Genomic DNA, 24,687 nt, shown 5'->3' with positions numbered 1-24,687 from the left:
TTACTTTGAATAATCAAAGGTTCCAGCAGGAGGCTCTTTGCGGATCTCCTCGTACTCCTGATAAATGCCCTTCTTCTTTTTGCGCTTGACGTGCTGCACCAGATCCTGCACACTCATTCCTCCAGGCTCAGCGACATGAACTGACAACATGGTTGTTTCCGTCAGCATTCCTGGTAGCCAGCTCATATCTGGGGTGGGGCTGTGATTTAAGGGTGGTGGCCTTGATTTCAGTGGGAGAGGTGGAACTCCATCTCCTTCACCCATTTCGTCTTCTAGTAACTCCACATCCTGTTGACTCTCCTCAGCACCATTGCCATCCTGCCGACTGGCATCTAAACACGCTCCTCCTACACCTAAAATCCCACCTCCTGCTGTGTGTTTTTGGTGCAGGGGCGTGTCTGGGGGGGTGTCTGATTGTGGGGGCGGTTGACGGCCACGCCCATTTAAGACATTGGCATTCGACCCTAAACTTGGCAGTGCAGAGCCGTTCCAATGCGCATGGCCTGTCATTCTGTGGTTCGGCACATTGGCATTGTTTTCGTCCAAAATGGGGCAGTTTGAGTTCAGGCCGTCCCCCAGGAAGGTGGCTGCTGACGTTTTGGCAGTTAAGGGGTCAGCAGAGGTGTTCTGGTCGTGCTCCATGGAGTAGGAGCAGAGCAGACTCCCCAAGCAATCCCCAGTGACGTATGCAGAGTTATTGGGGTGATTGGGGCTGGAGTTGACGCAGGATTGGATCCAGGCAATGTGGCTATACTGTGATGAGCCACCCAAATGTTCTGGAAGGGAGCTGACTGGGATGTGATTGACCAGTTCATGGGCTTTTACAGTGCATACCTGCAGACATAGACATACAAAAAATATGCAGATAAATAAATCACACAAACAAGCCATGATTCCATGCATTTTAAGTTCCTTATTATCCTGTCTGTTCAAAACAATAAAAGAACTTTATTGCACAGTGTTCACACACACAAGGAATTAGTGTTCTTGGTGACAGGAGCTTCCAATGAAAACACTACACTAAAGAGGACTGAAGAGTTTAATTCACACTGTTAAATACAGTATACAGAATGGAAGAAGCAAATCCACTTTTCCTGTTAGCTGTAGGAAAGAAAGTGTTAAGAAAGACCACATATGTTAAATGTTCTGAGGAAATTTAAGGATGGATTTAAAGAAAACATCAAATAATTTAGGGGATGGTAAAATAACATAACAGGGACATTTAAAAAAGGGAATGTTTGCATATAGTGTTACTTATCCAGAACTCAACACATACCCTCTCTCTCAGTTTCTCTCTCACAAACAGACGGAGTACCGCAAACGGTGCTCTGAACCACAGCGGAGACGACACAATGAAGACGCATTTCAGACGAGCAGGGAAAGCCCCCTAAATCACAAAAAACACAGACAGTAAGCACAACACACAAAAAAACTGTGGCATTGCCATTTACAGACCCACACATTAAACTAAACCTCTGAGAAATCAAGAACATGCACTGTTTGAAAGTTTGGGGTCAATAAGATTTTTGTTTTATTACAGTATCAGTTATCCTCTGCTTATTGCAGGCTTTGGTGTCAAATGTTTGTAAAACGCAAACTTTATATTGAGGAAACGAATGTTAGTATATTATATTCTGTGTATTATTATAAAAAAGATTTTAACAGTTGTGTTGCTTAACTGTTGCAAACCATAATGCATTATTTTCCAAAGTAATTGATGAATAGAAAACTTAGCAACAACATTTTTTTAATTATTAATGTTTTCTGATTACTTTAATATGTTCTTGTCAAATAAAAGTATTTATTTCTTCACATTATTCTAGGGAGGCCAATAGATGTTGGGGATTTGCTTCCATTTGTTCTGTAAACCATCAGTGAACATGATTGATGGGTTCTGGAACACAGTCTGCATTCCAATTCATCCCAAAGGTGTACAGTGGGGTTTAGGTCAAGTTCTTTCACTCAGAAAATAATCTCTTTATGGATCTTGCTTTGTGAACAACAGCATTGTAATACTGGAACAAAAAAGGGTTTGTCTCTTCCTACTAAAAATGTTTGTCTAAGGAGGTCATATAACTTTCTCTGTTTGATTTTATGCACCTGTTATGGGTGGAGCAAATATAGAAATCTGTTCATAAAAAAAGTATGTCCACAAACTTTTCACCATTTCTGGACAAAGCAATGAATGTTGCACTCTCAAAGCTATCCATCAAAAGTCCACAGTTTCCAAACATAAGAGAATCTGAATAATAAATGTTTTTCAAGTAATTTCTCTGGTCATTATATCTCTTGCTTCTCCAAATACAGAATAAAAATGCAAGAAATAAAATCTACTGATGACTATCTCAGTCCACTAATCTTATATAGCATATAGGGATGCACCAATCCAGATACTTGAATCAGACATTGGTTCAATACCGCATATTTTTGCTGGATCAAGCATTGGCCAGCTTGTACCGATCCAAATCCGATCCTGCACGTGAGCTATATTCTGTTTATAAGCTAACTAAGCCATGAAGGTAGCCTATTATAAGGCACTAGAAACTAGTCATGTAGGCCTACCATATCCCAAATGTTTCTGAAGCCATTCTATAGTTTGAATATTCACATGGTTAACTTCATGTTCAGTTCAGTAGTTCCGCCGCTGAGCTTGTCAATCATTCTCCATTTATTCATAATTCAAACTGCATGTTGTGTTTGAAAACACAAAAAACTTTCTCCAAGACTATTTGTTAGTTTAAATAATCAGTGAAGAAATTGATTTAGTTTTGCATTAAATGTGTTTATTTTTTACCAGCAACAAGAAGTTCATTCCCGTTTCTAAATCATGTTGCACTGTGTCTGTTAGATCAGCAGATCGCATTTGCAGTAATGGAGTAGAGAGGGTTATTACCTGCTCTTCAGGATTGTCAATAACAGAAAAATTATTTAGCCTAATATAGGCTACTCTGAAACTGTGAACATGTCACAGTAAATTTATTTATATTAAGATTTTATTTAAAAGACCAGTTTGTGTTTTGGCATTGAAGCATAAAAGCAGCCCTTGTTTTGAACTTTCTCCGTATCACTCGCAGCGAGATTTGACGAGGGATTATCAAGTAAAACTGTCCTCAGACAGTTTAGTTTAGCCTGCGTAAAACCTGCATGAAAATATCAGATTATTTTACCAACAATTATTGTCAACAGTAGTAGCCTATTGGAGATTTAAAAGAAAAATCTTAATATTAAAAAAGGAAATATAATCTGGACCACAACAGATGTCATAACATTATGACACAATGTCATAACATTATGACACAATGTCATAACATTATGACACAATGTCATAACGAACCCTCAAATAATGTAGGCTAGTTTACAACAAGCATCATGTTTTTAGTTAGATTGTGTCATCTGTCATGTATAGTAGGCCAATAGGTCTGTTACTTTTATTAAAGAAGATATATTATTCAAGTTTAGGACCAGAGCTATAGAAACAGTAATATACTTAGAAAACAAAAAACAAACAAAAAAGGCACAGTATTGGGATCGGATTTGTATCGAGATCGGATCAGTTCCAAAAAAAAAAAAAAAATGGCATTAGTGCATTCCTAATACTTTTCTGGTCAGTACAGTTTAAGGTTTTGCCATTCAATTATTCAATGACTTCCATTTGAAATTAATGCTGTTCTTTTAAAATTTGCATTGATCAAAGAATCTTAGTTAATTTTAAGGAAACTTTTAATTTAGTCAAATACACTATATAATCAAAACAAGGTCTACAATGCTGTGATATGTTGACAACATTTCCCAGACATGCAATTATTATTATTAAAGCTCCAGTTTTCCACAAATAGATTTCTGCAGCCTTGACGTCAAAATGAGGAAGACTAATTCACCAATGATCTTCCTATGAGTCTTTATGATTTTTTTCAATTCATGAGTAAAATGTTTTGTGGTAAACATATGTGGGTAATACTTGAATGCTTTGTGTACAATTTAGGCATATTATGGTTGTGTGTGCAGTTTACAAAAGAACTCATTAGAAACATCCTTCTTTGAGTGATTTTGTGCTCTACAATGTAAGTTACACACAAATAGCATCTAATTGTTTTCCATAGACCCAGTATAACTCATTAATAAAAAAAATCCATTATATCCCATAAGAAACTCTCAAGGGTACCAACTAACCTTTCGTTTTTTTGACGTCACAGTTCCAACCCTCAATAATGTGTAACAGTAAATACAAATGACAGATGAAAAGCTTCCCGTATATCGAAAGATCAAATCCAAAACCCCACCGAGTTCGGTTAATGCCAGATGAGCAGACTGTGAAACAGACAGATGGTCTTGACAGCATAACACTTACTTTAAGCAGATTCAAAATCTTGACGCAAAGCTCATAGTCAAAGTTGGCATATGTGGAGTTAGTCATGTCATAGATGAAAATGAGCCCGTCCCTCTGAGTCTGAACACTGGGGGAAGAAAAATGTTTGAGATAAAATTGCAGAGTCGTTAAACACATTACATTTCATCAGTTTAATGGACGTGGTCTTTTTTTTTTTTTTTTACCTCTCAATAGCCTTATCCAGCTGATATATAATGGCCTGAAGAACAGCTTTATGGGTAGTGCGGTCTGGCTGATGGAGACGTGCTGTAAAAAGAGCCAAAGCTGCACCTTTCGCATCACGACCGGGCTATACACACAAGTGGGGGAAAAAAAAAAATGATAATAATGCTTAGACAAAATATAAAAACATACTCATGAAAACACAAACAAGTATAAAACAAGTATAAAATCCATTTCAGCCAGTTAAATGTTAAAGAAAGGTTGAATTAATGCAGTTCTGTCAGATGCTCTGTGGTCTGAAAACTGTTTAAGATGTGATGAATACATTGGATCTGCCTACACAAACATGTGAGCAAACTCTGTATACAGCTTGACCCTCAATGAAAAATGGCTGAAACAAACAGTAACATCCAGACTAAACAAAGATCATGGACCCTCTCTGCGTGTGATGGTGTGAGATCAGAGATTTAATTTCCTTTGCCGTCATTTCAGCAACGATGGTGGCCTTGATTCCCTTGCTTGTTTACAGGAACAGTAAATATGAATGATCGCAACTTGCCTGCATAACCTGAAAGTGATTAAAAGCTCTTTGGTATATTTGCAGTTTGCCAAAGTTTCTTATCCTTACTTAAACTATTTAGGTTTTCTTTGCAAATGAGATGCACAACACACATAAAAACCTTTTTTTAGCTTCTTGGAAGTCTCTTATACTTAGTAATAAGCATGGGCTGGTATAAAATTCTGATGGTATGATAACCTAAATAAAAATATCACTGTTTCACAGTACTGCTGTTAATGCTCTAAAATATATTCATTTTTAATATCTGGGTAAAAAACAAAAACTCTTTTCCCCTTTGAACACAATATATTTAATTTTTGAGAAATGTCTCATATTTTGGAGCAGTAAACATGTCAGGCTAAATAATACAAATGATTCATTGACTTCTGCTGTTTTCATTAGTTTTAAAAACACAGATTTCTTTACAATTTAAAATGACATCTTCAGATCTCTTTTCTGCTGGAGATACTGTTGTCATAAAAAAAAAAAAACTTGCATATACCGTAGGAACAGTATAGCAGAAAGTTTGGTGGTTTTAAAACCTTGCAGTTTGAAACTGCGGTATACCTTGAAATCGATCATCATCCCATTTCTACAAGGTAAGACATTATAATGATCAAAATTTCTATAAAAATGCAATGTTGAAGCAATTTTACAATTTAAAAGAACCTGTATTTGGATTACCAGTGTCAAAAACTGCTTTAAAAAGCGAAGTGAATAAAATAAAATTGTCACAGAATTAAGGTTGACACAATTTAATAGAACATGCTTCATAGTAAAAGGGCTTTCAAAAAGAACATGCGGGAGGATCTTCTCCAATATCAGAAAACTTATGCTTCATCCTAGTATGATTGATTATGAGCGATTCTGGGTGTGACATTTGCAGTAAAACTTAAAACATACAAAGTATATGTTAACATTTTAATGAAACATTAACACTACACAGAGTTAAGCGATCAGAAAAATATCAACTGGTATTGATTTTTAAAATTAGGAAAATAAGCACGTGTTACAGATGTGACCAAAAACAACTGCAAGTTTACAGTGTACAACATACTTTGTAGACATTCTGTGAATTAACAGCACAACCCAAAAAAAAACAATGCTAATCAAAAGGATATAAGGTGGCTCACTAAAAAAAAAAAAAAACTATTGATTTTATTTGATACTTTATTTTATTTTCTGTTATGGATGTGACAGATGTGAAATTGCCACTTGTGTGACATTGGTGACTCAAACATAATTGTTGGAAAACATTGAGAGAGAGACACTTTTGAGTACTTTTACAGTACAAGCATACACAAACAACCTAGAAAGGGTTTCGCTATTTTGGTGAAAGCTTTTTTTTCATGGAAAGGTTGACATTTGCATGGAATTGCTCTATAAAGATGGTAAAAGCAATCTGCTCTAACTGCTTGAAAAGTTTATAGAATTTTTTAAAGAAATTTGGTTTAATTTCACAGAATCAATTTATTCCTCCAATGATAAAGCCACATTTTCTGCTATTTTGTAAAAAAAGAAATGTGATTATTTGTCTATTCTGACAGAGAGAAAGTTCAAAAGAACAGAATTTATTTGAAAATGTTTAATTGTCTTTATACTATAACCCTCATAAAAATTCTTTGTTCTCTGATCTGGAAGATATAAATAAATTCTAAAAATTGCACAGTTTTTAGAAATTTGCTAACTTTTATGCAAGTAATATTAAGGTGATCTAAAATGGATGTTCTGCTGGAAAAATGTAGGTTTCATATATATTATCTTTGAAAAGCATTACTTAAAAATTAAAGGAGTTTAAATAAATTCCATTTGCTCCATAAAGTCAACATGCATGTTAAATGCTCTTCTAAATAGTTTATGTAGAATTCCAGATAATTGCTCTTTTTTATTTATCAACTGGTAAGTCCAGAAATAACATGGTAATTACATTACATTGGAAATATTCATGGTACTCACTCACTCATTTATATAGTCATTTATATGATATAGTTTTTAATATCTGATAAAGCAGATCTGACCAAAATAAACACGAGTCATGCCATCCCCTGTCTGTCCAACTAAATTGTTCCTCCAAGCAGAAAAGCAACAGCAAACTGGTAACAGCATGCATAAATCTGATCTGTTCATGAGTAGTTCACACATTCACACATTATGTAGATGTGAAACCGTACTCACCAGAACTGTGAATTTCCCACTGAGTAACTCGCTCCTTAAAGGCTCCTCATTGGGGTTAATATTGTAAATGCCTTCCTTTATTCTGGTGTTCTGCAGACAGGCACACACAAGCATTAGAATGTGAAGGCTTTCTCTCTCACACACACAATACAGATAATCACACACATCTCATTATAGTTTAATGTACCTTATAAGCTTGAAAAAGATCTATGGCTCTAGAGACATCAAACTTTCTTGCCATGAGGAACTTAACCGCTGTCATCTGACTGACGAGATCTGCATTTTGAGACTGTTCCCGACACCTCAGCTCAGCCAGGAACTCCTCCACTGCCTGGCAAACACACACACAAACAAAAATTACACTCTTTTCGTTTAATGTACATAACAAAGAAAAAGCATGTTCAGTTTCAGTTACACATACCACTTTCAGACTTTTTTTGCATTTTTGTGTTGATTGCGTCTGGCTTGTATGTATAGTGACTAACAACGCATGAACCTCATTGATAAATCAGTTGATATTAGATATTTTCAGATTATCAAATAACATGCTGGCTTGGCCACAGTTTGGCTGCATAGCATAACACCATCTGGCTGCGACCAGCATCCTTTTCCACTGAGAGCAAATGAAAAGTCCTTGTTTATTCTGGCAAAATACACTGAAAAAAATAAGAATCCTAACGGATGGCTTTCTCCTGTAGCTTGTCAACCCCAAAATTGATCCATAGCCTCATAAAAAATACACAAGACTTGGATTGAATTTTTGTGAGTTTTATGTGGGGCTTCACAATATATCGTTTCAGCATTGTTATCGTACTGAAATCAATCACATGTCAAATCGCAATCATACGCAATGTTGAGTCTGGATTATAATGTATCATTAGCATGTGATTTTGAGACATCGCAAGGTAAATAACATTAGTAGCGATTAATTTGGTCCCACTTTATATTAAGTGGCCTTAACTAATATGTACTTACACAGGAATTAATTGTTTGTTACAATGTACTTATTGTTTAAGTACATGTATTTATTGTGTACTTATGCTTGATTAAAGACCTGTATGTAATTACATCTGTAATTAACTTCTGTAATTACATTTGTAAATACACTGTTGACCATCCCTTACACTTTAACCCACATTTAAACCTACCCATACCACCCAAACTGTCCATAACCCAACCCCTACCCCAACTCAAGAGCACCACAAGTGTTCTCAAATACATTATGAACACAGTAAGTACATTGTATTTATTTCTTTAATGCAAGTACATAGTAGTTAAGGACACTTAATATAAAGTGGGACCATTAATTTTATTGAATCATTTGTTATTGTTTTATTTACTATTATTATTGAATTATTATTATTTTTATTCTTCAATTACAACCTGAATACTATTAGACTAGATTTTTTTCTTTGTTGTGTTTATCTGAGCTTTTAATTTGTTTATGCAGATGTAGAGGCCTACAGAATCTAGTTTTATGTAATAATTAAGCCTAAATGTTCACTGCCATCAAAATTGGGGGTCAGTAAGACTTGCTTTTTAAGTAATTAAATATTTGATGGTTCCTTCACAGAAAAGAATAGCAGAGTCTAGATCATTGCTATAATGGTAGTGACACAGAAGAATGACATTGATGGAATCCCTCTCAAAACTGATGAACTAATCAAACTTTCGAAACCAATGGGCTTTATGGACAGCTAATGTTTTTCAGCCAATGATGAACTTCCAGTGAAAGCTTTATGTGACTATTTTCAATTTCGTAAGTTTCCTTTTACAGCACAGATGTTGTAATAAAATTAAAACAATCAGTTGAATAGACTTAAGCATCCATTTGGTTGGTAAAGTGTAAAAAAAAAAGTCGAAAGGCCATTTAAACGCAGGCGTCGTCATTAGCAGCAGGGTGGCAGGGCAAAAAAAGTCCATTGAAAATACTGGGGTTAAACTTGTTTCCATATTTTAAAGAAAAGGCATGGGTACAATAACTTTTAGCATGGGTACAATAACTTTATTATGGACACCAATACAAACATTCAAAAAAACATTGTTACAATTTTTTCAAGAATTATTCAAACTGTGTCATTAAAAAATGATTAAAAAATCTGACTAGCAAAAGCGAAACTAGTTTTGAGAGCTTATATCTTCTAAATGTGAATTCTGCAGTGGTGGAAAGAATTGATAATCACACAAGTAAACGTACCATTACTTACCCAAAAATGTAGTGCAAGTAGAGTAAAAGTATCTAGTAAATATTACTCAAATAAGAGTAAAAAGTAGCCCTTTCAAAAGTACTGTAGTGAGTATTACAGTTGATGTGTGAATTGGTGTGTGTGAAAATGTGGTGCACTTACTGATTGGTTAAGGTCATTTGGTGATTTCAGTCATCACACAGTGGACATCTACCATCTTTTCACCAGTGACATGAAGTCTAAACAGTCACTCGGTGATTGTGTGTAACGATTTTGTCTTGAGGTTGTTCTGTATAATGAGATTTTCAATGTGGGATTTGATTGGACGACAATTACAGAACTGATTATTCTACTTCTAGTACTCTACCTCCACTTTTTCTCTACTGCCAATCACCATAAGAAAAATAATAAAATAGTACATACAGGTTGACATACAATGTAGACTATACAATGATGTTTTACATTTGTTTATTGTTATTTTGCCTGCTAGACCTTCTCAAAAACCATCAAATTTTGTTGCATTTTATTTGCATTTTTGCTCCACTCTATCTGTCAATGCTAGTGCTTTGAGTTATTTTCATTCGTGCACATGAACTAAATTACAGAATCATCAAAATCAATCTAAAACTATGAATTGTTTCGAAATAGAGCCATTCATTTTCATCTGGTAAAAGTATACTCAATATCGCAATGCCATTTTTTTCCAATATCGAGCAGCCCTAATGATTTCTAAATGACCATGTTTATTCCTCTGCCAGCATCGCTTATATTTTATAATACATTAAAACACAAAACCATTGTATTAAACTATGTTTTACAAACTTAATGTTAACCAACTTCTTTACTAACTTCGAACTTTTCATATTTCTCATAAACATTTTAGCTTTTATCACACAGTGGCTATATTATAACCCCAATCTCTAGATATCTATAAAACAGCCACTGAATTCAAACACTGGCTGACCACTAACTAATGCACTAATAAATATAGTTACCAGTCCACTTTCACACACTGCCCTGACATAACGTTACGGGGGGTTTCCAAATGGGTTCCAAAAGTAAAACTAAACCATATTCATCAATGCAAAACAAATCACTTCTACATTGCGCCAAGTTGACACTCAATCACATGAGTGTGCAGAAGCAGCATTGTGATTTGACAGCTCTATAAACGACAGCAATCGTCCAGACAGACGCTCATGTAACACAGTTTCCTCGACGAGTTAGAACAAATGGCACCTCCAGCATTAGATGAGTGTTCACACGGCGAGACAGAAGTGAGAATCGTCTCACATTTTCCAGCACTGGAGCACATCTGACACCGGGTTCGCTTTGGGTTTTACCGATAGCGACTTTGCAGAAGCATATATCGTCATACATGACAGTACAGCGATGCAGATTTTTGACTTACGCTGTATTTGATCTATAACGCGCCCATGCTGGAATAAGACTGTGAACATACTACGTTAGACTGAGCGCATTCACGTTATATGCCAATGCCAACCTAACGTAATGCTACTTTACTGCTAGACAGTTGGTGTTCAGTCAAACAAGTATAAGATTCATTATACAATGCTATATAACAGCTCCCAATATATCGACAGTAATATCTGATCATTATAAATGTCATAAATGGCTATATCTGCGTTACTACGCTGAGTGTCGCTCGCTCGCTAACAGGGCTAGCATTTACCTCAGCTCCCTCAAAAACAGCCACAGGGCCGCGTTTCTCATTCACACCCTTGTTAACAAATAAACCACAGGTGTGTTACCTAGCATTTTATCTTAAACATAGTGAAAAACAGAGGCGGCTCAGGAAACACGCTATGAAATTTAAGAAGAGCTTGGTGAAAATGTAGGTATCTTACCGCCTCTTGATTTGTCAGGGCTTCCGCCATCTTGAAGCCTGAGCAGCAACGTCTACGGGCGCGCCCTCTCTACTGTCGGGAACGCGCCGCTGGTGCCTGTCAAGCATCGCGCGCATCAGGATGGACGCGCGTGCGCAGAAACATGGTAAAGGGCAAGTATGCTTGGAAAGTAAGAGGTTTATTATTTGAAATTTAGAAAGAGGCACGGATGGAACACACTGGAAACGGTATGCATAAAGATAAACGTTAAAAATTATTTAAAGTCCATTTTATCTGTTCATAACATGGATTTAGCTAGGTTTGTAATGGTATGTGTCAACTCAGCCAAACAGTTGGCCGGTTAGCTCAGTTGGTTAGAGCGTGGTGCTAATAACGCCAAGGTCGCGGGTTCGATCCCCGTACTGGCCACATATTTATGTTAGCACTCCAACGTATTGAAGGTTATCCCACAAAATCTTGAATTTCATCATTAACTATTAAGTTCCTAAAATTCTATTAACTTGATTCTTAATTTTATTAATTCAAAAGAAACTAACATTAATTATAAGAATTATAGAAACTATTTTAATTGAAGATCAGAAAGAATGTAAATAAAACATGTTGAGTATTGTTGTTCTGCCCTCACTCCAGTGTCAAAAAGTCATGTTGAGGCATTGTTAGATCTCTTATAACAAAGTCAGAATTATTAGCCCCCTGTATATTTTTTCCCAATGTCTGTTTATCAGAAAGACTTTTTCTAAACATTTCTAAACATGATAGTTTAAATAATTTCCGATGTCTGATTTATCTATTAACTTTTATCTGTCATTAACGCAAATTATATTTTACAAGATATTTTTCGAGATACTAGTATTTAGCTTAAAGGGACATTTAACGGCTTAACTAGGGTAATTAGTAATAATTAATATATAATAACAATAATATCTCCAATAATAATCTTTACAATAATAAATATCTGCAAATGGCCACTTCATTCATTCATTTTCTTTTTGGCATAGTAGGCTACCTTTAATAATCGGCGCGGCGGTAGCCACAGTGGAATGAACTGCAAACTTATCCAGCATACAGTGCATCTGGAAAGTATTCATAGCGCTTCACTTTTTCCACATTTTTTAAAATTACAACTTTATTCCAAAATGGATTAATCTCAAGCTCTATCAGGTTGGATGAGAAGCATTGGTGTACAGCCATTTTCAGATCTCTAGAGATGTTCTACAGGATTTAGGTCTGGGCACAGTTGTTGTGAAGCCACTTCATTGATATGTTGGCGCACACTGCCAACATATCAATGAAGTGGCTTCACTTTGGGTCATTGTCCTGCTGGAAAATAAACTGTCACCCCAGTCTGAGGTCAAGAGCACTCTGAAGCAGGTTTTCATTCAGGATGTCTCTGTACATTGCTGCATTCATCTTTCCTTCTATCCGGACTAGTCTTCCTGTTCCGGCTACTGAAAAACATCCCCACAACATGATGCTGCCACCACCATGCCTCATTGTAGGGATGGTATTAGCCTGGTTTTCGCCAAACGTAACGCCTGGCATTCACTCCAAAGTGTTAAATTTTAGTCTCATCTGAGCAGAGAATTTAGTTTCTTGTGGTCTGAGAGTCCTTCAGATGCCTTTTAGCAAATTCAAGGCTGGGAGTGGCTTCCGTCTGGACACTCTATCATACAAGCCTGATTGGTGGATTGCTGCACAGATGGTTGTCCTTCTGTAAGGTTCTCCTTGATTTGTGCTTTGACATGCACTGACAACCCTGGGATCTTATATAGACAGGTGTATGCCTTTTCAAATCTTGTCCATTTAACTGAATTTATCATGGGTGAACTTCTATAAAGCTACTGAAACATCTCAAGAATGATCAGTGGAAACAGAATGTGCCTGAGCTTAATTTAGAGCTTCACAGCAAAGGCTACAAATTCTTATGTTCATGTGATTTTTCAGGTTTTTTTATTTTTTAATAATTGGCAACGATTTCAAAAAAATATTTTTTACTCCATAAAGGGGTATTGTGTGTAAAATATTGAAGAAATAAATGAAATTTAATTGATTTTGGATAGGGCTGTAACAAAAATGTGGAAAAAATGAAGCGCTATGAATACTATCCGGATGCACTGTATGTTTTATGCAGCGGATACCTTTTCAGCTGCAAGCCATCACTGAGAAACACACATATACTCTCATTCACACATATACAGTACTCTGCATACAGACAATTTAGCTTACAAATTCACCTATAGTGCATGTCTTTGAACTTGTGGGGGAAACCAGGGCACCCAAAGGAAACCCACGCGTACACAGGGAGATCATGCAAACTCCACACAGAAATGCCAACTGACCCAGCCGAGGCTTGAACCAGCTATATTCTTGCTGCAAGGCAACCGCGCAACACACTGTGCCACCACAATACCCCAATGGCTACTTATTTTAAACAAATAAAGGATTTTATACCACATTGTATGCTTTACAATCTGGATTTTGAATAAGACAATAGGTTTTATAGCATTGAAACCACTTTATCAACTCAAAACAAAAGGCAACATTTTCACGTTGTACTTTATTATACAAAAAAAGACTAAATAATGCCCAGTGGCATTGGAGACTGATTTATGATCATCTTTTTCTTTGTTGAGCTGCTGAAGTTCATTTCTGCTTAGAAGTGTTCTTGGATTTCCTTAAAAAAGTAAAGATATTTGGTTATATCACACTGTGTAATGTAGAACTACAGTATGTGGGTGTGTTGTAAATTTATGAGAGAGGTAAGAAAACTATTTCATTAACTTGACTCACTGGTCATTAAGAATGACAACTTCCTCTTCTTCACTGTCTGTGATCACCACCACCTCATCTACACACGCGCGCACACACACACACAAACACACACACAATTAATTTCACAGCAGACAACATTTTAGAACAGACATGAAGTGTATTTTTAGTCCTTGTGAAATGAAAATAAACTATTTTACAAATTAGTATCAGTATGTTAGTCTTAAGGATATCTATAATCTAGTGTGCTACGAAGTAGTGATAAAATTCTAATTAAGAAGATATGAAGAGTTGAGATGCAAAACCTCTTAGGTGCTCTCTGAAATATTCTTCTAAAATTAGCATTTTTTCAGCCTCCTATGTTTACATTTTATTATTTCACTTTAAGTGCAATGAAAATAACATTCACATAAACAACAAGCTTGCAGTTTGTCACTTCTGCCTAAATGGATCATTAGCTATGTTTCCATCCAAAAATTGTAAATTAACTTTCCATCTAAAGATTTCCATCTAAAGATTTCCATCTGAAAGAGAACAAAATTGTCATTTCCTGATTTACTGGCACCAAATATTAACGGTAAAAAGGGAATTTGCTGTGGTAGGAGAAGCTGCGTTAATCTTTTCTTTATTAAATAAATGTCTTGCGCCTCAGAAGACGATGCCGACATGCATGGACACGTGGTGGTGTTTGAAGTCATGAGACGTGGAGCACAGATGATCCTAACAGTTCTGGAGGTAATTAATAATATAATAACACTAATACTGAAACGATTAAGGCATTTTAGTATGATCAAATCAACATTTCAGATGTTTTACAATGTGCTCAGCCTGCTGGTTCATCTATTCACACCCATTTTTATCATCACATGATCTCTTATAACAAAATCACATGACGTGTTTAATGCGCACACTGGACTAATGCACATTTTCAAAATTAAGCGCATCTTGGAGTTTCTATCAACCGATTTTTATGCACATATCCATTATGTGCATAAGAAAAGTGGATGGAAACGTAGCAAATGTTCTCTAGTATCTGGCATGTCCCGCCCCCTTCAAGGTGCTATATATACTTGTGCTTGAGCTCAACCAATCCTACTGGCAAAACTATATGCTATTAGTATTGGCTGTTTTTTTAAGAAGGAAAGGCTACTTTATATCCCATCCTGTCTTCATGTTTCAGTTCACATTTCGTCAGATTGATAATAAATGTAATTTCAAAGCACTTCATCAAACCCTTTAACAAAGTACCTGTTTTTCTGTCCTCTGTCTGAAGTTCATCATCTTCATCCTCATCAAGTCCCCATGAGTTCACGATGCCCTCACCGATCTGTGCAGTTCCAGTGGCAACAAGAATAGGAGAAGGTACACTGGCTCTGGGTTAAGGATTAATATTCAGGTAAAACCTGAAACCCCAAACCATCACACTTCTCATTTTGCATTCATAATCAAGATAATAAAACAGGCTGTTCTCCCAGTCTAAAAAATATGCAGGATACGTTTCTGTGGTAGTTTCGGTTCTCTGCACAATGTCGTCAGCAGTCTCTTTGACATCCGTCATCTCCACCGGGGCTTCATCTCTCTTAAGTGTTGTAATTCGCTCTTTGGGCATGGACTCAGCAAAGCCAAACTTTCCTCCCTCCTTTCTATATAAAATGACAGATTGGACATTGGTAAATAAGTGAATTATTACATCGCTGTATATTTGCTGTAATATGACACAAGTATTATAAAATGCTACGTGTATATTTACATATTCATTCATTTGCCTTTATCCCTTATTTATCAGGGGTCACTACATGGAATTAACCGCCATATTTACATACGAGTAAAAACAATTTAATCCATCCTAATCTACACAAACATACCATACCTGACTTTCTTGTCATTCTCTAGCGCTTTGTTGATGAGCTCTGTGATTTCAGAAACCTTTACACTTGCTATTTTGCTGCATCTTAAAACCTGCATGTAAACAGAATGTTTAAATGATTGCATTACACTGCATATGCATAAAAAAGACAGTGAAACAGTGAAAATAAATAACAGAAAATAATTATATATATATATATATATATATATATATATATATATATATATATATATATATATATATATATTTAGGGGTGTAACGGATCACACCCTGTGGTTCGGAACACCCGTAACTTGTAGGTTAATCTAACATTTATAATAATTGCAGAGAGATCACCTCCCGCATCATTCAAATCACATGTATGAAAGCATTTTGGCATCCCTGTAAAATATAACAATGACGGAAAAAGTTGTGGTGGGACCAAAAATGCCTTCTTAGGCTATTAACTATATGTGTTTTTTGTCATTGTTTAGCCTGCATTAATGCATCCAGTGTAAATCTGCATGATTAAACATTAAAAGATTGTGATCTTAATTCAAACCCGCGTAACATGAACAATAAATTATAATAATGATTTGCATACTGTTATTAATCCTTCTAATAAGCGCTGCATTCAAATCTGAGTTTGATCGAGAGAGATTCAGTTTTCACACATTTTCAGTTAGTTACAAACAATTAAATAAAACAAAAGAACTGGGAGAACAGTTTATAGTTCAGATGTAAACACTGATGTTTGTGGTAAAAAGTAAATCAAAGTTTGAAGGAACTTGATGCTGGTGAATTTATGCTGGTGAAAGCAATTACATTGTTTAACCAATGGGTGGCGAAAAACAACTATCAAAATTATGTCACTGAATATTTTTTCCAAAATTATACACCTATAATGAAACATGAATATTTATGTTTGAATTGTTGAATCATTAATTGAAAATAAACTTGACATGTACAAGATGTTGGATTTCTATATTTAGCATTATCAACAACGGTAGCAAAAATAATTTTTCATATTGAATATTATCCTTTTTTTAAGCTGGTTCTTTTTTTATTATTATTAAAATGACAGGTTCTAAGTTTTGTTTGTTAAAACCAATGGTTTTGAGGTAATATTTTTTGTATAAATAGAAAGCAAATTACATTTATCTCCTCCCTGATCTGAAAAATGGTCCGATCCGTGAATCAAATACCGTAGCGTTATCCAAACCACGAGATTTGGGATCCGTCACATATATATTTTTTTTTCTTTTTTTTTCCTCTCTCACAAGATGACTTAAATAACTTTTTGGGAAGAATTTCTAGTTTTAAATTGATTAGGACGATTTTGTATAGGACCACATATGCATAAATTATAATAAACAAACTACAGACATAATTACAATAGAGCAAAAAAGACACAAATCCAAATCATGGTTTAAATGTATTTTAAATCTTAGTCAAAGCTCTAAAGACACATCCAATTGAAAATACTTTACTCTATTTGGGTTAAACTTTGCAATGACTGCACAAATCATGTGTTCTGATAATATCTATAAATAATTAGACCTGACATTGCGTATCCTACGATAGGAGTAATTCCAATTTGCAAATTGCGATATTGATGCTGAAATTATATATTGTACAGCACTTTATCCTAAAATTCAATAAATAAAGTTCAATTTAAATTGGATGGATGCGTGTTAAAAAAACATTTAGAACTTACCTGTTCTTTCAGTAGCATGATCCCTCCACTGGACTGAATGGAGCAGATCTCTCTGTGTTTGTTCATGGCTATCACCAATAATCCATCTTTTACTCGCTCTTCTCGTTCACAAGGGTCCACAAGCAAAAAAGAGCTAGAAAAGATATAACAAGCAAACGAAAATGTGACAAATCATTTTGTTCATCAATCAACTTACAGTAAATAACAGCCCAGACACAGGAGAAAACAAAGACTATAATTTCCCTCAAGCATACACTGGCACACGTTGTTTCCGTAATACTCGTTTAATTGATTGCTTTTTCCCCAAATACACTGTGAAAACTAAACAATAAATACAAAACAAATGAACTTAACACAAACCAAGACATACGTAAACAAACAAAAAAGCCTTAGAAACTTCAAACACAAAATAAAGATATAAAGCAAAAGACTTCGCTGGCTGCATGCTATATGAAAGAAACTGTCTTGAATAAATGAATGACACCTAATTTGTGTGATTTAGACACCCTGGGGTGGAGGGTGACGTCATGGCTCCTGAAATATGTTAATAAGGCAATATCTAAACAATAAAAATAGATACAGTGTTTATTTTAACGGCACAAACCAGCACAATTCGGGCACAAATGAATGACACCAGTTTGATGCGATTTAGATGAAATGGGGTGGAGAGAGACATCACGGCTCTCAAAATATTTAGCTTTTATCTAAATGAGGAAAACAGATACAGTGTTTGTTTTAACGGCACAAACCAGCACAAACCGAGCACAAACGACCTGTGCTGATTTGAAGTCATTTGAGCAACATGGTAGTAAGTGACGTCACACGGTCAAAAAAAACTATGCTTAATATCTCAGACCCCAAACCAGCACAAACGTTCGTTTTTGCGGCACAAATCAGCACAAACGGATGGCATAGTTTCGAAGATTATTTGTTTTTATGAGGTTTATGAACTTCACTGAGGTTTGTTCAAGTCCTTTGCAGTTAATACGTCCATTGACACGCACACGCAAACAGTTCATGTTTGGGTTTAAGTTTAATGGTATATTCTGAGTGTATATTCTGACTGGAATTCCATAGTATTCAACCACAGGTAAAATCATGTGCAACCTTTTATGGCTGTTGTGGTAAAAAGTCACTATATTCTTTATACAATATTTGTTATCAACTAACAACAGTAATTTTGTTGCAACACACATTAATACAATAAAAATACACAAAACCTCTAGCTTTACTTACAAAAAACAGCAAAATTCTTATTACTATAAGACAGTGACTATTTTGTTTTCATATCAGCGTTATTCAGAATGTCAGTGCTGTTTCGTCAGGGTTTCAGAGGGTTTGAATTACTGATACATATGTGGTTTGTAGCAGGGAACTCTACATTGAACTTGAGACATCTGACTGTGGCTCGTGGCTCAAATAAGTGCAGTTTTGTCTTGCTTCTGGCACGCTTGCCATTTCTTTGAATAGTGCATAAAAGTTGGATTGTTAGATTAGATCTAGATCATTTATGTCATGATTTGATTTCCTAATTGCCTCTGTAGTGAGATCTAACCTTGTGTTGTTGTCAGAGATGTCATGTGATGTGATGCATCTTACCCCTGCAGGAAGAAAGCAAAGCTGACACATATGGGCATGTGATAAATGCTGAGTGGAATAGGATCTCTCTCCTCTGGACCGAACTGCTCAGTAAAAAAACAATCATGGTATGAATCACTAAACTTAAAAAAATCTTCTTCCAAATACAAACAATAAGCATATTTTCTAGAGTTTCAGGACTCACCACAGTAACATCTCGTCCCTGAATAGCAACATCTGGCCTCCTAAAATGTGAAAGTGCAGATATGGCAGCAATGCTTGCCGCATCCATCAAGTTACCATCGTGATTTAACACATGGACATCAACCCGTATTTGCCAAACCTGTCAATTACAGACAGTGCACAGAGATTAAACAAGCTTTATGAGTGCAGCATATATTAATATTTGCTGCTTTTTAGCATGAGAATAGTTACACTATCATTTCAGTAATGTAACGGCTGCATTTAATTCATAATAAAAAAATAAGATTGTAAAATATTTGCACAGTTTAAAATAATTGTGTCCTAGTACAACGAATGCATCAAATCAAAAATGTACTTTAATTCCATCATGCAAGCATTGTTACCCCAACCTTCACTGTCACGTGATCCTTCAGAAAACCTTTACATATATAGATAATATATAGTGCTCAGCATAATTGAGTACACCCCATTTTGAAAATGAACATTTTAATCCATTTCTCAGAGAATATCGGTCATATATTTTGGTGCATTTGACCCAAACATTTTAATTAAATAGATAGATTTATTCAAAATAATATTTTAGTCAACAAACATATTTAGAAATAGAAAGATAGTACACTTAAATTCATAATAATAATTGAAAAAGTCAATCCAATAAAATTGTGTATATATAACTTTTTACAATTTTTATGTAACATTTTCTATAACTAATTTTGGAACTGTTTTTGTACGTTATTAGATTAGATTAGCTCCAGATTTGGCTTCATTACTGACTAATCTAATGAATATGCACAAATTATAATAATCATTATCCTCCTAGGGCTTAGTGAATACATACGTGGACAGCACATTTTAGCTCTTAAGTGGCTATTTAAAGTACTTTGAATGTTTAATATTTTGTTACAGACATACAGTGTCATCCTGCAATGGTTTTGGAGCATATGAAATGTTCCAAACACTTTTTTTAACTGTCCAAAATGGGTGGGGGAAATGTAGTTTTTACTCTATGATAGTTAAAACATGTCCAAAAAAATTATGTGTATATATGGATTTAAAAAACAGTCAGGAAAAAGTGTTTCGTGTAAATTCTGACCACCAGTCCAAATATATGGACATCATTTTTTTCTAAAAGTACATCATATCAAAAGATGATTCTTAGGTTTTATTCTAATTAGGTTCCAAGAAGCCCAAATAGCAAAGTGAAATAAAAAATACATGTAAAAAGCATTTTGGGCCTTAAGAGGTTAAATAATTATTAAATAATATTGTAAAGCATTAAAAACATTCATATATATGAGAGATTTGTGAGGGGTGTACTCACATATGCTGGGCACTGCACATATGTGTGTGTGATAAATGAATAATCTACTTCAAATGTATTATTGAGTCTCTTGATTTTCCATTAATAGTTCACTTTTTGAGTAAACTGTTCTTTTAAGTTACATATTTAAGTAACACACAAACATACACACACACACACACACACACACAAATACATACATACATTATATATATATATATATATATATATATATATATATATATATATATATATATATATATATATATATATATATATATATATAATTTAGAACCGAAGATGTGTTATCAATAGTTAAAATGTAAAATATAAATAATAACTCTGAAAGGTGGTTCGAGCCCCGGCTGGGCCAGTCGGCATTTCTGTGTGGAGTATGCATGTTCTCCCCGTGTTTGTGGTTTCCTCTGGGTGCTCCGGTTTCCCCCACAGTCCAAAGACAATGCGGTACAGGTGAATTTGTATAAGCTAAATTGTCCGTAGTGCATGAGTGTGAATGCAAGAGTGTATGGGTGTCTCCCAGGGTTGGGTTGCAGCTGGAAGGGTATTCGCTGTGTAAAACATAAGCTGGATAAGTTGCCGGTTTATTCCGCTGTGGCAACCCCTGATTAATAAAGGGACTAAGCCGAAAAGAAAATGAATGAATGAATGAATAACTCTGAAGTGTATATGTTATCATATGTCACCTTTTCTCCTGAAACTACACAGAGAGATTCTGTGTCTATGCATTTTGAATTCCTCAGGCACCTCTCCAGTTGTCTGTTTAATGTCACCAATAACTCTGACTGCCTGCAGAACACACACACATAGGAACACAATAAGACACTCAGGCATTAGGGAAACAGAAAACACACAGATAAGAGAATAGACTGCAAGAATGTTAACCTGTTTGGTTCAAAGGCTGGTGATGCCATAGGAGACAGTTCCAGATTAAAAAACACGATGCCTTCAGTGGGGCGTGAATCTTTTGGAGGTACAAGCTCACAGGATACCTGACTCAATACCCTAAAATATATAATAATAAATAACATATTCTGAATGAAAAAGTACATCAAAGATAATGAGATAGCACCCAAAACTGAAATGTTTTGTAATTTCCTCAACCTTTAGTTGTTACATAAGTTTCTTTCTTCTGTTGAACATCAACAAGTAGGAAAAACAAACACTATAGTAGTCAATGGTTACATCTTTCAACTTTCTTCAAAATATTTTGTGTTCAACAAAAGACACTCATAAATAACCACTTATGGGTGAGTACATCAAGTAATATTTTTTTATTTCATATCATTCTCGTTTAATGGTCTTCTCCAAAGATAGTGAGCAAATCATGCTTGTAATATAAACATGTAACTGTAAATACATGTATAGCACACGGTTACCTTGTTTTTCCGAGCTCAACGACGCAGCAGCCATAATCGGTTCCAAAACTGATTTTAATATTCCGGTAATCGTATGTCTGTCTCCCATCTAAGCGCTACAAAACGGTACACAGATCAAGTTAACATCAGTCAGCAAGAGGTGTGAATAGTGGACATAGACTGTAAAATATAGTGAACTGCTAATAATCAAAACCATTAATTACGAATATTACAGCTAATATGTTCACAAGGGACAACTTACTTTTTTCTCCTTTATAGCTTTAAGAAGGAAAAGCCTCTCGCAGTTTGACAGCGGAGTATCCCTCATTTTGACAGCTTGAATAGCCTATTTCACATAAACAACTCGATTTGCCAATGTATCATTTCACATGCTCCATTCAGAGTAGAGCACGCGCGGTGTTATGACGTCAGTCAGTATAACAGTGGCGCGCAGCATATGCGTGTTCACTGAAGGGGAGTGGACGAGCGAACACTGGTGGCTATGCCATTACTTTTTTCTCTCTTTATTTTACTTTTTAAAATTTTATTTGGAATAGAAAAAAAATTCAATAAAAACAAAGATCAAGCGGTTGTCATATGGGTTACAAAAACAAGTCATACATTTGAAGTAGCCTACATTATCACAAATTGTTTACAATGACATACTCAGTCCATTTTTGCCAGAACTTGTTGCACTTTCTTGAATTAAATCTTAGTTTAAAAGTCAGTTTTTCCATACAGTGTATTTCCTTTACAAATCATATGCATTGAACCCTTGTTGGAGGATCAACCTGAAACGATTTTCGAGTTATGGCTTTTCTGCTACTTACCAAAAGGATTTAAATTTATTATTTGTCAATAGTTGGAATAATTTCTGGTATTTTCCTAAGGTATAATTTAATAAATTAGTAGTCTAATTCTTCTCCAGTCGCTATTTCAAGGTCTGTATTTTGAGCAAAAAAAAAAAAAAAAACATGAAAACGGTTTGCCATTGAGGTTCCACATTGTCTCCAATTCAACAAATTTTCCAAAAAAAGAAAAAAATAATGTTCCTAAGGGCAAATTTTACTGGGCATCCTTCATTGACCTCATAAATAGGCCTACTGCATTCCCAATTGAACAAAAGAGGTTTAAAATTCTCCATAAAGTATATCCAGTGAATAGTACTTGGCTAAGTGGAGGTTGATAGTTTATGTTCATTTAACTGAGGACGAAACCCTGAATCACATATTTTTTTCAGTGTGAAAATTAAAAAAGCTTTTGGAATATATAATAGCTTCATAATTACATTGCTTCTTCCAGCCCCTTTCAACTACAAAATATTAGGCATATTTGTTACTGTAAAGGTGAAACCGATGTACTGTTTTATTTTTGTATGGGAAATATTTTATTCACAAACAAAAATTCTCGAATTCGCAGCCTTCTATTCACATTTTTAATTGAAATTGATGTTTTTATTAAATCTCTTAGACTGGTTAAAAACAAGAAAAGTGATAGATTCTTGGATTATTATAATAAGTATTTTGGAAATGTCACGGATACATAAGTCCTTCTTTCCTATTGCTGTATTTGTCTTATGTATGTCTGTTTAATTATTTTTTTTCCTTATACCTTTAACCTAATCTGTTAAGTTATTATCATTGCTATCATTGTCTTTTTGTCTAGGCTTTGATGGCTTAAAACACTGATTCACATATTCTTTCAGTGTGTAAATATTTTTACAGTCTATGGAAAGTAAGAAATGCTTTTGGAATAGCTTATATCTTCATTGTAACGTTATTTATTGCGATCCCTTTCGATTACAAGATAGTATAAAGGTAAAACTAAATATACACCAGAGAACTACATTATTCATTTTGTATGAGCTCGAGCTACAATGCTTTGTAAATATATAAAATAAAAATGATTTATTAAGCAAATTAAGCAACAAAAAAAAAAAACTAATTTACGCTTCAGTCTACTTTCAGTGCAACACTTTGCATCGTTTGATGGATCATAATCCTATACAGTCTGTCTCAAAATAATGTGATTTATTATTTGATATTATTAAAGCTTTTGTTAAGTCGAATGTGCCTTTGGCAAGTTCACATGTACGCAGATGTCCTTTTAAAAGCGCTGTTAATGGTACCAGCCGAACTCGACTAATCATATGGGGCAGTATATTATTGTTCAGCTGGTCCTCTTGTGCATGTTGTTGCTCTCATAACCTTATGATGGATGAGCCGCGCACTCCCCGATCCTTTGAGCCGCTCGACGTGATGCCCGCTTGTTGAGCACAAAGACGCGTGGACATTTGCATCAAAAGCCACTCTATCATCTCTTGTCTTCCTTTTCCACCTACATTATATTTACACGACACAATAACTCTTCGTCCTAGTTCATGTCAAATGTCATGCAGGGTTCAAGCTAAGTAGGAACAAATGTATGCGAATAGCTTTAAGGCTATAGAATCAAAGCTTAAAAAAAGACTTGATTAGAAATATTAGAAGATTTAATGCATCCAAATAAGAGAAACTTTTCAGGTACACTGTAAAAAAAAACTATGTTGACTCAACTCAAA

The 24,687-nt window shown here is 35.0% G+C and overlaps 2 protein-coding genes and 1 non-coding gene across 3 annotated transcripts in view; 1 reads left to right on the top strand and 2 right to left on the bottom strand.

Annotated features, from left to right (window-relative positions):
- Positions 1-11,411, bottom strand: part of ptpn9b (protein tyrosine phosphatase non-receptor type 9b) — an 18,388-nt gene extending 6,977 nt beyond the window's left edge. Inside the window, exons 1-7 of the mRNA XM_685567.11 lie at positions 11,338-11,411; positions 7,471-7,614; positions 7,284-7,373; positions 4,552-4,676; positions 4,349-4,454; positions 1,277-1,387; positions 5-834 (exon numbers count right to left, since the gene is read on the bottom strand). Coding sequence (XP_690659.6) covers positions 5-834; positions 1,277-1,387; positions 4,349-4,454; positions 4,552-4,676; positions 7,284-7,373; positions 7,471-7,614; positions 11,338-11,367 — 1,436 coding nt within the window. The 5' untranslated portion in view covers positions 11,368-11,411. The remainder of the gene's footprint in view (positions 1-4; positions 835-1,276; positions 1,388-4,348; positions 4,455-4,551; positions 4,677-7,283; positions 7,374-7,470; positions 7,615-11,337) is intronic.
- A 260-nt stretch (positions 11,412-11,671) lies between these two features.
- On the top strand, positions 11,672-11,745 carry trnai-aau (transfer RNA isoleucine (anticodon AAU)). The gene has a single exon. It is a non-coding gene; the product is annotated as a tRNA-Ile (tRNA).
- A 2,130-nt stretch (positions 11,746-13,875) lies between these two features.
- On the bottom strand, positions 13,876-22,562 carry exosc9 (exosome component 9). The gene is given in 12 exon segments (NM_001006077.1): positions 13,876-14,011; positions 14,128-14,185; positions 15,355-15,473; positions 15,603-15,749; positions 15,977-16,065; positions 17,670-17,802; positions 19,269-19,351; positions 19,453-19,590; positions 21,456-21,558; positions 21,655-21,774; positions 22,149-22,243; positions 22,390-22,562. Coding segments are annotated over 12 exon segments (1,182 nt in total). The 5' UTR covers positions 22,456-22,562; the 3' UTR covers positions 13,876-13,980.
- Positions 22,563-24,687: the final 2,125 nt, after the last annotated feature.

This window comes from Danio rerio, chromosome 1, assembly GCF_049306965.1.
Source record: "Danio rerio strain Tuebingen ecotype United States chromosome 1, GRCz12tu, whole genome shotgun sequence".
Lineage (NCBI taxonomy): Eukaryota > Metazoa > Chordata > Actinopteri > Cypriniformes > Danionidae > Danio > Danio rerio.
This window is presented reverse-complemented; position numbering and strand designations above follow the sequence as displayed.